This window comes from Alosa pseudoharengus, unplaced genomic scaffold, assembly GCF_046254945.1.
Source record: "Alosa pseudoharengus isolate Yale_2024_CS ecotype anadromous, Long Island Sound unplaced genomic scaffold, YU_APseudo_1.1 YU_APseudo_1.1_scf_6, whole genome shotgun sequence".
NCBI lineage: Eukaryota > Metazoa > Chordata > Actinopteri > Clupeiformes > Clupeidae > Alosa > Alosa pseudoharengus.
Window position 1 is genome coordinate 41,945,800 of NW_027468848.1, and position 16,998 is coordinate 41,962,797.

General features: G+C 40.3%; 1 protein-coding gene across 1 annotated transcript in view; it reads left to right on the top strand.

Annotated features, from left to right (window-relative positions):
• Positions 1-16,998, top strand: part of dnah10 (dynein axonemal heavy chain 10) — a 394,370-nt gene that overhangs the window by 22,870 nt on the left and 354,502 nt on the right. Inside the window, exons 2-6 of the mRNA XM_076271417.1 lie at positions 5,409-5,539; positions 5,823-5,931; positions 6,383-6,498; positions 6,640-6,850; positions 14,609-14,766. Coding sequence (XP_076127532.1) covers positions 5,409-5,539; positions 5,823-5,931; positions 6,383-6,498; positions 6,640-6,850; positions 14,609-14,766 — 725 coding nt within the window. The remainder of the gene's footprint in view (positions 1-5,408; positions 5,540-5,822; positions 5,932-6,382; positions 6,499-6,639; positions 6,851-14,608; positions 14,767-16,998) is intronic.

A 16,998-nucleotide genomic window follows, 5' to 3' on the forward strand; every position in this document is an offset into this window, starting at 1 on the left:
CCCCGTAAAAAAAACATACTTGACACCTTTAATAGTCATTGGCAGCCTGACCATTCATGATAATATTGTCTGTAGTGCTCAATACCTTTGCAATGAACTGGGATGTGGCAGGTGAATATGCAGAGTATCTCTCAGGTAGTGATAAGCCATGCAGATGGAGCATAAGGGCAAAATCTCTGGGCCTTGGTGTACTCTATGCCCTGCCTCGACAGGAGATGAACCGGAAGATCTGAAATTCAATTAGCAAAAGTGATTCAGTAGGTCTACTTTTAATAGTAACTAGGAAAGCAACAAAGAACATATTCAATGTGATATTTATATTTGACCTGAGTAGCATTCAAGCTTTTATTGTCCTTCAGCTCTTCTTTAATGAGATTTTTCTCCTTCAGTTCATCTAGGAGAGCCTGCATGTTGTTCTTGGCCCTCTTTTCTCTCCTCAAGGCATTGCTCTTCTCCCGCTGCAGTACCCTCACTCTTGCTGAGGCTTCTGCGAGTTTGGCCTTTATAGCCTTTGGGGAAGCAGGCAATGAATACGTGTGGTCAGTGGCTTGCCGCTTGCGCTGCCCCTTGAACCTCAATGTCCTCTGTTCAGAGGCTCCCTGTTTTGGCAAAATATACAAATATATAAATAATAGTACCACAGAAATTAATAACTTACTTTTTCAACAATTCAATCTTCACTTCTCAAGTAATATTTGGCTTTTAGACTACTAACACCGTCATAGACCTTTCTGGGTTTCAACAAGACAAAGGATTTAATATAACAAGCCTTATGATGCCCTCATTAGTTTGTGACGTTCGACATGCAAATACTCACAACATCAGGCATCAGGTCCATCGGATTCGGCAGGTTGTCTTCTGCTCTTCTAGAAGTGGCTGTGCTTCTAGATGCTTCCGACTAGAATAAACATAAGTAAAGACGTTTTGGAGTGTCTAAAATGTGCTAAACAACACATTACAACTTGCAGAAACAAAAAACGAAAAGTGTAACATTTTATCACATATTTATATTGATATATCAATCTTATAAACCTTAAATTATTGTTGGTCAATGATACACATACCCTTTTAAGATGAGCAGGGAAGTTAAAAATAGTTGGCACAACACCATTTTTAAGTCGTACAGTCTGCCCCGTCCTGTCGAAGTCATCAGTCCTAAAGTGGTCACTGCAGAGCAGTGTTCTGTCAGTAGCAGCAAAACCATCCCTCTGTAGGGCAACTTCCCACTTCTTTTTCCTTTCTCTGTTTGTGGGAAACCTTAAAAAAGTGAGAAATGTACCCAGATCAGGGAGGGATTGAAATTAGCACTAGCCACCAGCCAAATGCTGGTCAAATATAACAGTGACTGATAGATTTCAAATATACACAAAAAAATACCATTGGTTTACTATTCAGTGGCTGGTGGATTTAATCAAGTGGCTGGAAAAAGTTCATATTTTGAAAAGTTTCCACCCCTGACCCAGATATATAAATTATTGTCAACATTTTCGGGGTAATTGTATGTTCAAGGTAAAAGGTTAAAGACAGGTATTTGGCAGACGTAAAAGCGACATGGACCCGCAGTGGGGGGATTGATTTCAACTCGCCATGTATGATACATTGGTTGTTCTGGGCCAGTGGTCCCCAAACTACGGCCCGCGGGCCGAATACGGCCCGCCAACTCATTTTGGGTGGCCCCCCAAAACATGTCCGTGGTATATAGCATCTGGCCCGCACGGGAGTAGGCTACGACATCGTCAAACTATAACCTCCGTAATTTCCTCATTCACATGTAATACTCGTTTTGTCCACTGGTGGTTGTTTTGGCGCTGTTTCGCGTTTGCCATCGAAAACGGAATGAAATGTACTGTAGGCCTACCTGCAAACAATGTAAGAGGCCTATGCTGACTGCATCTGTTTGGAGGAGACAGGCTTTACACTGAATCGCAACCCAGTTTTCTGACTCCGATGTCAGTGACACTAGTCTTATAGCCTTTATTCTACTGTCCGTAATAATATAGCGATCAGGTTCTCCACCGCTCGCATGCTGAAAAAATTAAGACCGTAATTAAACAGTGGGCTTGCTGCTAGATATGTTAGCTAAATCCGGCCTTCCAATTAGCTTCCAATAGCTCCTCAGTCACCTCATTTGGGTCATCTTTTTGTGTCATAGATATATACACTAGATGTCGCCTTGACTACTGCTGTTCATTGGAACGAATGCGTCAATCGAGACGCCATCTTGCTTCAGTGATCCACTCCTCTATAATGCATTAGTTTCAATCTGGGCAAAGATCTAGCGAAAATAAAATCACCATAAATCGTCAAAATCTCAAGCAATCATCTAGTTTTTTGGGTTGTTCCAACTGACAGGCATGTATTTATGGTTGAGTCTAGAGTAAACTAAGCTTAAGACGATAATAAAGATACATTTTACCCGTCTAGCCCCATAGACTCCCATTCATTCTGCACTAGCTAGCGGCGGCCCCTAGAGGAACAAGGAGTAAACTGCAACCAGGTTCGATACAATGAAAGTAAACAGGCTCTTCGTAGACAGGCTCTGGTTGAGGCCACATACCCCTCGTCTCGTTTACTCATGTAAGTTGTAATCTCACCAGAAGTTGCTGTAGATCTGTAGAACATTTACCTCTGCTACTACATAGGCTACGCCAGTCGTTACTTTTATAATCATGGGTCAGTGCCATGGGCAAACGAGATGTAGCTGAATTCATAAATGACAAAGCCATGAGAAAGGTGATTTTCTTACGTTTCAACAACAAAGAAGCCGATCTGCCATCGTTGTGAGAAGTTCCCAAATTTGTCGCTAATCGCTAAAAAGGTTTTCTATCGCTGGGGATGGCCAAACGTCGCTAAATAGGTAACGCTGACAATACAGGAGAACTAGTTTAGCGCTTCAGATCCCTGTACCAAGATGGCGGCGGTGTTGACACATGCTGAGAAGCAGAAGGCGACATCTAGTGTATCTATGTTTTTGTGTGAAGTAAAACCCAAACACTCCACGGACGACAGTCCACATTGACCGACAAGATTGATAGATTATTACTAACATTGATATGGTTAACTAGATAGTCAGTAGCTGCTAGCAGCTAAGATCTTTTGGGACAACCATCAGTCAAACGGTCATTGGTTCATCCCTATTAAAAAGCTTTGTGTCAACAACAATATATTAATACTATTGTCACAGCCCCGCTGTTCCTAACCTGTATTGAACATACTTCCACTAAGTAACTAACGATTATCCTAAAAATAAATCATAATAATGTGCTAATATCTTACCGGTAAAAGTCTGGCATCTTCACAAGTCAGCAATTTCCTGTAGAAATCATGATGTACTCTGTTTTTAACAAACCAACCCGAAAATAAAAACCATGAGCAACTTCCGTTATATTGAAAAGAAAGACCAATTCTGCCTCTCCCATCGATGTAAAATAATTGGGTGCAAGCTAGTAGCCTAGCCATGATACACAACTAAGCTGCACAAAAGTTGTTTTTTGAAGAGAAAAGCTGCGATTTCAACATTTTCAAGCATCCAGGATTATAACCACGCTAATAACGTTTTTAAGAAACCAAACTGTTTGTAAATCCATCAAAATGTCAGCGAGATAAGAGTATTTATGTCTGTGCAGATCACAGACCTTACCTCAGTTTGCCTCAGGTTCCACAGATTCTGACAAAAAGCTTGACTCTAGTAAGATGGCCAACCTCTGCGGACGTTCTAGATGCTGCCATAAGACATCTAGTGTTCTATATATATCTATGGGCCTATGTACCAAAAATTACATTTGACCGTGACTCGAAGAGCTGTAAACCAAAGATTCTAGAGCGCTCTAGAATCTTTGCTGTAAACTGTGTTGTAAGCCTGCGTGTACAAATCAGCTTGGAGCTCCAGTGGAATTTTGATTTGCGACGAGAATTCTCGGGCTAACCGTTGATGTGCCATATGAGAAAGGTTGGATAGGCCCAGCACTAAACTCCGAGCGTGGTAAACAATATCGGACATTTCAGGCAGTAAGAACCAAACTAGATTTTCTTCAAATCTACACACACCAATGGCTATTGAAAATCTAAGGTTCATTTATCAAATGTTATTTTGAAGTATTAAAAAACATTGTTGTTTTAGAATTTTTCAACGAAATGGTTGGTAATTAGCACGTTTACAATTATAATGTCAATTCAAGTAGGGTGAGCGTAGCTGCTACCCATTAAGCCCGCCAAAATCTGAGTTCCCTTTTCATACATGTAGGCTAGTTGATATATTGCATTAATAATGTATGTGTATGTTTTATCATATGATATGATATGATATATGATTTATAAAATGATATTTTATGAATAAAGTCAAAAGTCTGGCACCATTTAAGCAGACATGTGAGCCCAAGACAGAAATGATTGACAAAATATATAAAAAAGGTTATTTTCAAAGTAGTAAAACACCAAATATTTATTAAATAACATGTCTTACATTTTAATAAGTATTTAAAAAACAAAACAAAACAAAAAAACATTAAATTTTATGTTTGGCTTGCTTTTGCCAATTAATGAAGTCAGGGAGGTAAAAGAACATCAAAGTCACAGGATTACAGTGAAAATGTATCAAACCTCATAATTTCATGAATTTCCTATTGAAACACATGCAATGGGCTTAAATGGAACATGCTGGGTGCACAATCCACAAAATCTCTAGCATCGGTAGGTATAGCCTACGCTCCAGAAATAATTTGAAATAAGCTGTCACCAGACCTAAACAGGTAAATCATCCATAACACCAGAGCTCAACATTAACTTTAAAGTGGTTGCCAGGCAAGAGGTTTTGGTTTCCAAAGCCAACCAAATGTAGTTGTCATAGGGGCCACCAGTGACAAACTGGTTGCCACTTGTAACAATTTGGTAGCCAAGGGCAACCGTTAAAGTGGAGCCCTGCATAACACAGGCTGCTTTTTTGTACAGCCCCCTACTTGAGAGAGACTTGCCACACATAAAGATATCGAGCCATGGCGCATGGCCAAGCTAATCAAGGTTCAAAATTAGCCATCTTGAGTAAAGCTGTCATGTGATAAAAAAAAATCTAATTAATTACATACTCTGTGATTGATTAATCTAAATTAATTGCATGCATACATTTTTGCGATGAACATATTTTAAAAAATATTTCAATTCAAAATGTAGCCTTTAGATGTTTAGCCGATGCAATCCGACTGTTGTAGGTTAGCCTACCATTCTACCTTGCCTACCACTCTGCCTACCACTCTACTTGTAAACAAACGGTGATGTGACATTATGACGTAGGTGCAAAACCTTAATTGGGGTTCATTAGTCACAGTTGAACACCATGTGATCTGCCAAGTTAGACATGCCTAAGAGAGTGTGTTTCCTTGGTAAATATGGCTCTTAATTATGTAACATTTTAGAGCAAAAGAAAAAATGGGACACTGAAGGATCACAGCTTCCTGAAGTTCAGACAGAGGAACCCCCAAACCATGTGGATAGTTTCCAGAGCCAGACACATGGTTCTGATGGTGAAGATGGACCCTCAGTCCCTGTGAGCAAACTATTATGATTTTATTTTATTAACCTATTGAAATAATTATTTGGTTACACAATTCATACAGACTAAATGATAGCTGTTCTGTTTTTGGCTTGTGTTCTTTTTCCTTTTATCTTTTATTAATTCGGTATAATGAAATATAGATAAAAAAGGACAATGGTGTATGAAATTATGAAAATCTTAAGTAAGCTAATGTTCTGGAGGGATTGGATGGGAATATAGAACAGAATACCAAATTCACTAATATTTAAAAATGTATCTGTAATGAATTTATCAGAGGTTTGAAATTCAAGTCATCTACCACGTTGAGCTTCATGTGTCAGTCAACCATGCCTCTGAGAAGTTTTTTAAGTCCAACATTTTCTACATCCTCCGGAATACCAAGGGTAAGTGGTCAGAATTCAGGGTCTGGACATTCAAGTACATCTAGTTCAGTGTTTCTTAACTGGTGGGTCGGGACCCAAAAGTGGGTCGCGGAACCATTCTGGGTGGGTCGTGGAGCTTGTGGGTAAAAAAATAAATAAATAATCACCCATTTTAAGTGCTACTTTGTCAGATCTACAGTACTATCTTAATATACTGAAGACTTCACAAATGTAATGCCAAACATCAGCATGTTCTAAACAAGTAGGCCTACAGGCACTTTGCGTTTCTTACCATGTAGCTCACCTTATCTGTTGGCTTGAACACTAAAAAAAAAAAATATGGGTCGCAACTAAATGAACATGGGAAATTGTGGGTCCCAAAGCCAGACCAGTTAAGAACCACTGATCTAGTTATTCTCACTGGGAAGTACAATTCAATTACCTTTCTTACCTTTTGAATCTTTATTTGTAGAAACCATCTTTGAACCTGTTGACATAAATGAGGCAAACAATGTCATGCCAAAGTTACTTGAGTTTGGTATGCTGAATGGACATTCTCTGTTGATGCTGAAGGACATCCTCAATCAAGTGTGTGGTACTTTTGAGTGGCTTCACTTCTAATCTTGTATTACACTGTTAATGTTTTTTCTTTAAGCATAATTGGTTTGTGTTATGAAGTAGTTATTCAGATATCTCAATGACGTGACTAGTCTTGTTCTCAACACGCAGGTGTATATTCCACTGCTTTCTTGGAACCAGCTGAAGCTTACAGATGGAGGCTACCTCCATAGAATGTCCTTTGACAGAGATGCTGTTGAGGAACGTATGGAGGAGAATAAGCCAATGGAAACTCGTGGGTCACTCATGATCCGAGATGAGCTACTGAACAGTACGCATAAATTCTTAGGGCACATCGACAGGACTCTCCAGCAGCTAGAAGGTATGTTACTATTTGCATCTGATTCTATGTAATCTTCATTCTTCTTGAATTTAGATGCATGACTGCTGCTGGTGTATCTGTTTTTGTACTGTGGCATGTCAAAATCCGTATTCCAAAATCAGCCAATTACAATCATCTAATGCCAGTTGTTATCTGTGGGGTTGATTGCCTTACTTTCCTGCAGGTTTCTGTTGAAATGGATTTTGAAACTCTGGTGGCAGTTTTTTCAGCAAACATAGTGTACTTTAATTCAGTAGATAGGCAAGGGCATTGCAAGGCATTGCTTAAAGGAGATTTCCGGTGTGATATTGACCTAAAGTGTGTTGAAACATGATACCGAGTGTGAACCAGGGCTCCAGACTAACTTTTTGCACTGGTTGCACTGGTGCGCCTAACTTTTTTTCTTAGGTGCACCAGCACAAAAGTTAGGTGCACCTACATTTTCAACCACATCGCATTTAACATCGCAGCAGGTTCACTTTTTTCCTTAATTACTGTCTTTTATAGGTTGTCCTATGACTTATGATTTACAATTCTACAAGAAAAGTAACTTAATGAAGTGTTGGTGCTTTAAGTGCTTCACTGAGCTGAAATTTAAACTTAAAACATCTCAAGATGAATTAAATAAAAATAACAGTGAGTAAATTAACAGTGCACGTCTTTTAAGGGCTTCAAACTGCACATCTCATGGCTCAGTGTCTTACATACTATCCTTCATGATCTTTAGGCCTTGGCTAAACCAGCTCGCCATGCTAGCATCTTCTATAGAAATGTATTTGAGCACAATTTAAAGAGATGTTCCAAGTAGCCTGGAGGATTTTTATGTGATTTTGCAATGATTGCAATAATCATTTGACAGTCCCACAATGCAATTTACTTTTTAATTTTAGTATTTTTAAATTTTCAATAAGAACATCACTATGGTTAATGCAGTAACGAAATGGTAGGCCTATTATTATAGGCTATTGCAATGACTTGCCATGCTCTATCTAAATGTGTCCATTCAATTCACCGTACACAATGACCAGTTATACATGCAGGGAATATTCAGGCTTTAAATGTAGCAGCGATATTCGGTTTGCGCCAAATATCGGATTAAATTGATTGATGCCATCAGAATGAGTTTACACAACTCGCGCGCAAAACGAATATTGCTGTTGAAAACCGGGTTACTCCCTGCATGTACCTGCGGTCAATGACGCACTCCTTTTCGGCGATATCTGTATCTCTGTCGTTCGCAAAGTCCTTGTATGCATTGTTCGCAATTTTAAGACGTCTTTTCATCTGCAATGACTCCTATAAATTTGGCGCAAGTGGCATTCCTGTACGTCGGGTTTACGTTCAAACTATTTTTCTGGTGAATAATTATTTCGGACTGAACTTGGTGAAGGGAAGTTTCACTAGGCCTATCGTAGGCATAGATAAACTTGATCATCATCTCGGGCTCGTCTGATCGGTTTGCTGCTGCCAGCCGCCGAAAGGCAGTGGGGAGAGGGTACATTTATCTCGGCCTATGTGACCACACTGTAATGCAACTACATCCACTCTGTTTATTTGACGGGTCTCTGACATCTCTTTCTCTCTCTCTCTCTCTCTCTCTCTGCAGCACACGCATTTTCAAATTTACACACAGGCACTGGGCCACGGCCAATCAGAGGGGAGGTCCCGCCCTTCACTATCTGTGATTTGTTTAAACCACGATATTGGCCAAATATGTGTCTGTTATTGTTTCAATGCAGACACTTTTTCCTTTCTCGAATAGCTGGTCGCACTGGTTTTTTTAGTCGCACTTTAGTTCGCATATGCGACCAAATTGGTCGCACTCTGGAGCCCTGTGAACGTATGTCTCATAGCCCATCTCGGCTTGTCCCCTGCACTCCAAAATCTGGCGCTAGTTAGCCGATGCTACCAACAGCTTTTTCAATGGTGGTGCTTCGGCATCGGGCATAAGGGATCAGATTCAAAAAATAATTCAGTGGAAATGCATGGATTCCAGTTTCTTCCAGTAGCAGCAACTGGAATCCATGCATTTCCACGGAATTATTTTTGGAATCTGATCCCTTATCATACCTGTTCATTCTTACTCGTCGCTCGACTTATCGTGACGGGAGCGTACCTATGTTCCCCGGGTCCTATGTTCCCCGCTATTTGTATGGGACCGGGGAACATAGGACCCTTTTTGTAGAAAAGGGTCCTATGTTCCCCGCCTTGTATCTGACCACGGGAATTGCATGGGATATGCTTGCGAGTGCACATTTCGTGCACAAACGGTAGCAAAGTGTATTTTTCTGTCAATGTTGCTTGCCGTAGCACACCAGGTAGACCTACACATACGCGCACGGTGCAATATTGACACAAGCCAGAAGGGCGATTTTCCTAACTTCCACGTTGAGTATAGCGGAGTAAAAGAATAGATGAAGAAATTTTTTTATAACATAGGCCTACAATGGTTTTATTTGTGTAGGGCTTCTTTACTGAATATAACGATTTCAAAGTTAACATTCTAGGTAACTTCGCATTGTCCGCTTCAGCATTAAATTGAGGAAAGCAACACACACGAGCTGCACCTCTCACAGAAGAAACCCGCTACAACTAGGCCTACATGCCTTTTTAAGTTGATATTTAATTGGTTTGTTTTGTTCATTTTTCCGTTCGCTGGCACGCTGCAGGGGGGACTGCGCGTTGCTCCGAAGCCCCTTTGGTCTGACTCGTCAATAATCCAAAAATGTCCCTTTGGGTCTACAGCCCAGTATAGTTTGATATCTCTTTGTTCCATTAAAATTAATCCCATTCTTCCGACAGCTAAACCAAAGGCTATTTTAGATCACCTCCTTCACCTCTTGTACAGTAAGAATCAACAATAACATGCCAAGTGCAAAGACAATGACCAGCTTGGGACTGAAGCCATGCAGACTCGGCTAGATTTACCTCACCTAGCTTATTTGCTAGGTGAGGTAGGTGCTTGTCTTTGCCTTGTAACTGGACATTTAACTCAAATGTATCGCTAAGATATATCAAATATATCGCTTAGATAGGCCAGCTTCGTCAAGAAATGTTCATTAGTGAACGTGCTTGCAGATTCAAACATGCGCTCTTCCTCCAAGAAGAGGCGACTCGGAGCTCAAACACGCGCGACAGCACTTTACCTCGGGAAAGCCACCTTGCCTCGCTGTGAAACAGTACAGCCTTTTGGTCAGCTACCATCTCTTCGCAAAGTGTGGAGAATAGACGCGCTTTTAAGGGCCGGGTTTTGATGAAATTCACCACTCTCACAACAACGTTCAAAATATCATGTAGGTCGGGACTAACTAAGCTGCCTTGACACGAGCGCTTCCCTGTGAATAACACAGTACGTCCATTGCGCATCGGGTGCTACCTGGGCCCAGGCTACAGATACATTTTTATTTTTTTTAAATCCTGTTTTTCACGTCAGTTCGCGCCCCAACTGGCATGTCTCGGCGACCCACAGTTTGAGAAACGCTGATTTAAACACAGCAGGCCGTTGCAACAAGACAGTGAGCCAATCCTAATATCATAGGAAAACAGGTGGGGCTATGTCATTAGGCTGATTGCCACTGACACCAGCTACTGTTACATACAAGACTTAAGTGTCTCAATTAAATCAATTAAACGTGACTATATCGCACTGGGCTCCGCACTGCGCCTCTGTGCAAATAACTTCAGTTTGCGGCACCCCTCTCCTTCCCTCATCACAAACAAAGTGCCTTGCCGTGCGGCTGCAGTCTACTTGGAAGCAGCAGGGAACATAGGACCCGGGGAACATAGGGATGACCCCATCGTGACTAAATTCAAGATAGCTGCAAACGCTAAACTTCGTGAAGATACTGTCTGTATAAATCGTCTTGTAAGTAAACTACCAGTGCTTTTTCAAAGTTCTCAATGTCTCGTTTTAAATGTCAGGGCCCTCGGAAGTCTACCAATGAAGTGTGGAGATACATTAAGCCTCGTAAATGGTGTAAAACAGTGATTTATTTGCATGGCTAGCCCGATGCCGAAGCACCACCATTGAAAAAGCTGTTGGTAGCATCGGCTAACTAGCACCAGATTTTGGAGTGCAGGGGACAAGCCGAGATGGGCTATGAGACATACGTTCACACTCGGTATCATGTTTCAACACACTTTAGGTCAATATCACACCGGAATTCTCCTTTAACACCTAGTATAAATACTTGGACAAATTCATTGGGAAATTGTACAAGGTATTGGCTCTAATTTGTGAACAATTCAATAGCATGATATTGATCACTCAGTACTAAAACTTGAGACAGAAAATGACAGAAACAGAAGTAGTATTTTGTCTTGTATGTTTGTATGTTTGCAGCTACGGCTGGGACGGTAACCGCATTACCGTGGTCACGTGATGCTTACCGGGGGTCTGAGCTCGTCACAGTCATCACCGCAAAAAAAAAATATATCTATGAGACATTTGGGGGATTCGACTTCATGTACCCGCCTGCAGAAGTCTTAAGCTGACTGCATAACGTGATTATTTCTGAGATTCTTTTCAACCATGACATATGCACAATTTCGGGTTGAAAACGTACCAGAATCTCTGAAATAATCACGTTATGCAGTCAGCTTAAGACGTCTGCAGACTGTGGCTACATGAAGTCGAATCCCCCTATTGGCCTGCACATGTGTGCATGTAGTGTGTAATGACGTGATGTGTAATAATGTGATGAACCATCTTATGACATTGATTCTCAGAGAACCACAGTTACGTTAAGTAGGCTAACCTTCCGTTTTCAAAACAAAACTTCAAAACTTATCATCAAAAGATGAAGAAAAACCGACCTTATGTTCCAACATTCCATTTGTTTACTATGCTAGAGTAGGGGAGAACCGGTGTTCCAGTTTAGATGGTGAGCAGTTTAACTTGTGATATTTGCATAAAATCCGTGAATATTTAACAACACCCTGCCTACTTGTTAACAGCTTTGCTCTGCCTCCGCCCCTCGAGTGCCGGGACATTTTCACAAGCCCACAGTGAGACAGAATACAAAGAAAGATCTTGCCGAAAACACGTGGAAATCACCGGTTCATGTATAATGCATGTCCGCTTAAGCATTATCCACACAAAATGCTCTGCAAACTGCAAAGTGTCAAAGTAAAACAACGAAGGTTTTGTTGGGTTTCGAACATGAGTCTCACAGAGGCAAAATGTACATTACATCAGCACTACCACTACACCACAGAAAGACGAGCAGTCACTTCAATGCCAGCATCAACCATCATTAATCTATATTATTACACGGCTCTTCATAGTGCTGCAGAATGCTCCATTCACTTGAATGGGCCTTCCCAACGTTCGGCGGTCTGCTAATTCTGAATAACAGACCGTTGCTAAGTATAACAGACCGCTGTCAAGGAAAATGGGCTTTGTGCTTCTAAGTCAATTCTTTCATATCACTACGCAAGGATTGGAACTTCATTCAAAAGTGAAAGCAGACGGTAGATCAGCTGTGTTCTAAAGAATGTTTGATTCAAGTTCAGCGTGTGTTGTTGCGAACTATTTGTTTCTCAGCAAAAGCCATGATGAAACGGTAACAAATAGGCTATAGCCAAGGCTATGTAGGCTAAAGAGTCATATCGTGGGGAGTTTATTGTGTCGTTTTGGTAAGTAGCCATGTAATAAGCGGGATAATGTATAGAACGCCGGTCATTGTCGGGAGATAGGTCCCTTCAGGTCTTGTTCCGCCCTGAAGGGACCTATCTCCCGACAATGACCGGCGTTCTATACATTATCCCTTACGTGTCTACTAGCTAGCTACCTAGCTACTAATATCCTGTCCATGTTAACTGGTGACATGACACCGAATGCAAGCCTTGAATAATGCAGATTAATTTTGCCTCACATACCAAAACAGTTACAACAAACTGCATGCATGACCCCACTTCAGACGTTTTTTTTTTGTGGTCAGATCATACATCGTGATTATAATGCGCAAAAATAATGATCACGTGTGGGCCTCGAACTGCTCACTAAAATGGCAAGCTAGCAGTAGACCACCCTGCTAACCAGTTGCACCACTTGTTATTTTGCATCCCTATGATAGCATGGTGTTCCCATTAAATGAATTGGTACGCCTATGTTGTCTTGTGACAGTTTATTTGTCAATCGATCAAGATATTTATTATAGCAAACACATGTAGGTTACGTGAATGTTTCGCAACAGGCTGCTGAACGAGCAGTAGGTTAAACTATTTTCTAATTGAGGCTATGTGGGAATCTGAAACAGCATAATCTGTCATCAAACTCTCTCGGTAGCTACATCAAAGTTTTGTAATCCATAAATATGCTACCATGATGACCATTTTCTGTCGTCAAATTAGGACCAACAAATTAAATAATATAAGTCTAACTCAGAAAAAAAAAATCATATGATCACTTCAAATCACAGCTCACTGCATAACTTCACCGAGACTAAGATAACAATAAGTTCTGATATTCTGAGATTCTGACAGAAAAATTTCTGTTTTGCACATGACTGTGTTTTATAGTATTAACCCCCAAAACGGAATAAAGTGTTAGTGGAGACATGTCAGTTTGTTGTACATCAGTTAGGTTTAGGTATGTGAGGCAAAGATGAACCTACTTTGTTGTTTTGAGGCTTGCATATGCCCATGTTAAATTGTGATAACACTAGTTAACATGGGCGTATATTTCTCACATATGTTAACCTGTGTTAACTTTGACTAAAAGTGCAATATATACATACAAATCCTGCATTTATTTCAACGGCTCGTAGTGTAGTGGTATAGACGATATAGAAGCTAATCCGATCCTCTATCTTGTCCATGCATGGTTCGAATCCCAGCTAGATCGCTAGTTTTATTTTTTTTCCATTCATTCAGTATGTGTCATATTTGTGGATAGTGCTTAAACGGACATGTATTAGACATACAATGGTGATGTTTTCAGCGATATCCGTTATATTGTCTCACTTGCAAACACTTCGTGAAAATGTAGCCTAAACCTGCACTATCGGAGGCAGAGCAGATTAAGAAGTAGGCAGGGTCTTGTTGAATATTCACTGATTTTATGCAAATATCACCAGTTAAACTGCTCACCATCTAAACTGGAACACCGGCACAATCGTGAACGTTGAAAAAGAATAAAAAAATAGGTTCTAGTTTGAGAGGTAAGAATTTAAATTTAACAGCAACATGTAGGCCTAGGCTAGTTACAACGCAGCCATTAAAACGTGCAGTAGCCTACCGTTGTTAGCATAAGTGTCATGAATATAACAGTTCTAAAATCATGATAGCCTTGTTGATAAACTGCTTATATGTCTGAAGCATTTGGTCCAGTGATCTTTGAGGTTGCTGCGGCTGTCTAAAGTTTAATTGGCTGTGATGGCGGCACAAAATTCATAATCCATTACTCACAATCAACCGCGGTAAGAAAACATCCAATACCGTCCTAGCCCTATAACCTAGGGTTAACCCTAACCTATGTTCCCAAAAGTCAAGTAATTTCACAGTTGTTCAAGATCATGAGTGTTACTTGTATATTGGTGCCAAATAAAAAAAAAGAAAAGTAGGCTATGTAGCTTCTATTGACTAAGATAATGCCCAATATGTCAGATGGCCAGTCTGGATAGCCTATATTTTTGAGCATTTCTTTCTGGTTTGCTCAGATTAAATTGTTAGGTATTGATTCAATTAAATTCAGTTCACATATTTAATTATGCCCAACTGTGCTCATCTGTTACCATGCATGTGATTTTTTTGTAGGAGAGATTAAATTGCATATTCCTGAGCTTGACTTGGAGCCACAAGTGGATGTCCTTCTAGCTACCCGAGAGGTTGTAGAAAAGCTTGAACAGTGTGTGATGAATTGGCAGACCCAAATCACCATTGTTATAGAGGAACAGCAGAGAAAAAAACCCCAGGTTTGTAATTTGTTTGAATGTTTCCTAATGTATTTGTCCCAGGATCCAGTGATGTTTGACCTTTATCATATAATTAGGCCTGTACATTGTTAAAATGTATATTGGTATCAATACTTCTAAAAGGATTCAATACCAATTTTATAATATAAATCCCTTTATTGAATTTTGATATCTGGGTCTTTAAATTTGTGCAGTATGTAACTTCTCCATATCGCATTCTCCTCAAAAGTTTAATTTGTCAACCACTATTATTTTGATTAAATAACATAGCCTAAATAATGAGTGGCGGAACCAATAATTGAGAACGCAACGCTGCCCCAGGTCACGTCACTTTGCTACAGCGCTACAACACAGACCACAAGCAACAAGCCAAGCAGAAGCGCGAAACATCAAAGAAAATCTAAGCAGAACACAAGAAAGTTTGTACGGTATATAACGCAGTTATATTCAATTCAAATTCAATTAAAAAAACTTTATTTATCCCTGAGGGGCAATTTTCTCTATGCAGGCATATAAGACATAACACAACATATAAGACAGGACAAAAGAAAGAACAGGACAGACAGGAGTGTAAGGGGGGGGGGGGGGTTAGTCCCAGGAGATGGAGGAGGAGGGGGCTTGGAGCATATTCAAGTTCAAAAGGCGAATAGTCTCAAAAGTAAAGGTGGCCTTCCTCCTGTTAGTCCTAGCCAGAGGACAGCGCAGACGCCTACCAGAGGGCAGCTATTCAAAAACTCTGTGTAGGACATGGGTAGAGTCTTCTAAGATGCAGTTGGCTTTCCTTAATGTTGCCTTGTCGTGCAGTGATGTCAGAGACAGAGGGTGGCCAATGATTTTAGAACATGTGTTCACAATGCTCTGGAGGTGTTTCTTATTTTTGACTGAGAGGGAATGAAACCAGCACATGGATATTGTTTTTTAACGTTTGTTTGCGTTACCTAGATACCCATTTCATGCTGTGGTTTTGGGGAAATATAACGAAGTGAAATTTAACAAAGCGTGGCGAGATAAACAACCATTTTGTCACTTTTGCACAGAGTCTCATGCCAAGTCGTCCAAGCACATAAATTCCATCAAAGGGAAGGATCAAATTCCTTCCATCGCCGGAGTGTTTCAACCTGCTAATGTTAGCCAGCTAGCTGTTAATCTTATGGGTAATTCAAGGCAACCGGGACCAGAAAATAATTTATTTTTCGCCATAGACTGCCGTTCAAATTTTTTTGAAAGATAACGGAAGGGGCGTGACTTCGGCTCTCTATGGGTGTTCAAAATTCGTTAAGGTCACATGGTTCCCGGAAGTGATAATGGATTAGTGACAATGGATTAGAATGCATTATGTAGGCTACTGTTCAATGAGAGACAGAGCCACGATTTTGGGTAACTGGCAATAAATGAATTGATATACAATATTTATAACACAGTGTAATTATTGTGTAAACTATGTAGTTATCCTACCAGCAATATTCAATTAAATTCCAGACCTTATATCGTAGCCTGCTAAATATCGGAAGGTGACATTTTTTCACCCTTTTACGTATGTCACTTAATATTAATTTCTGTACAAAACCAAGACGGGAGATTCTTTAGAAAACGCAATAGAGTGTCCCAGTGACGCCACTTCCACTTGCCTCCATGGGACCTATCTTTCAAAAAATTTTGAACGCCAGTCTATGGCGAAAAAGAAATTATTTTCTGGTCCTGTTTGACTTGTGCCTTGAATTACCCATATGATGTTTGTCAATTTTAAAGACAATTTTTCATGTAAAGACATTTGCAGTTTGTTTCGTAACTATTAAATTACAACATTGTGAAAGATCGTAATTCCTACAAACGACTACAAACCCATCAGTCGCGCTAGTGACGTTAGCTCATTCACAGCCACACTAGTGTACAAGCATACCAGCAACAGGTCTTAATTGGGCTTTCCTTGCCGATGAAAATACCATGAGTCAGAGGATTAAACACATCAGGTAAGTTGTATTCGTCCATAGACTGTACATTAGATACTGTTAAGTGACATAGCAGGCAGCAAGATGCAACCGTTAACTAGCATAACAGCTAATGTTATCGTTTCATTACGTTGGTGACGTACATCGTTCGAGACGAGAGATGTAGTCCACTGAGCGGATTCGTACAAAACCAACATAACTTTTGAAGTCTATCGAACAACAGTACTTTCTTGACGTGAAAAATTATCTTTTAAATTCACACACATCATATGTGAAATTCGTG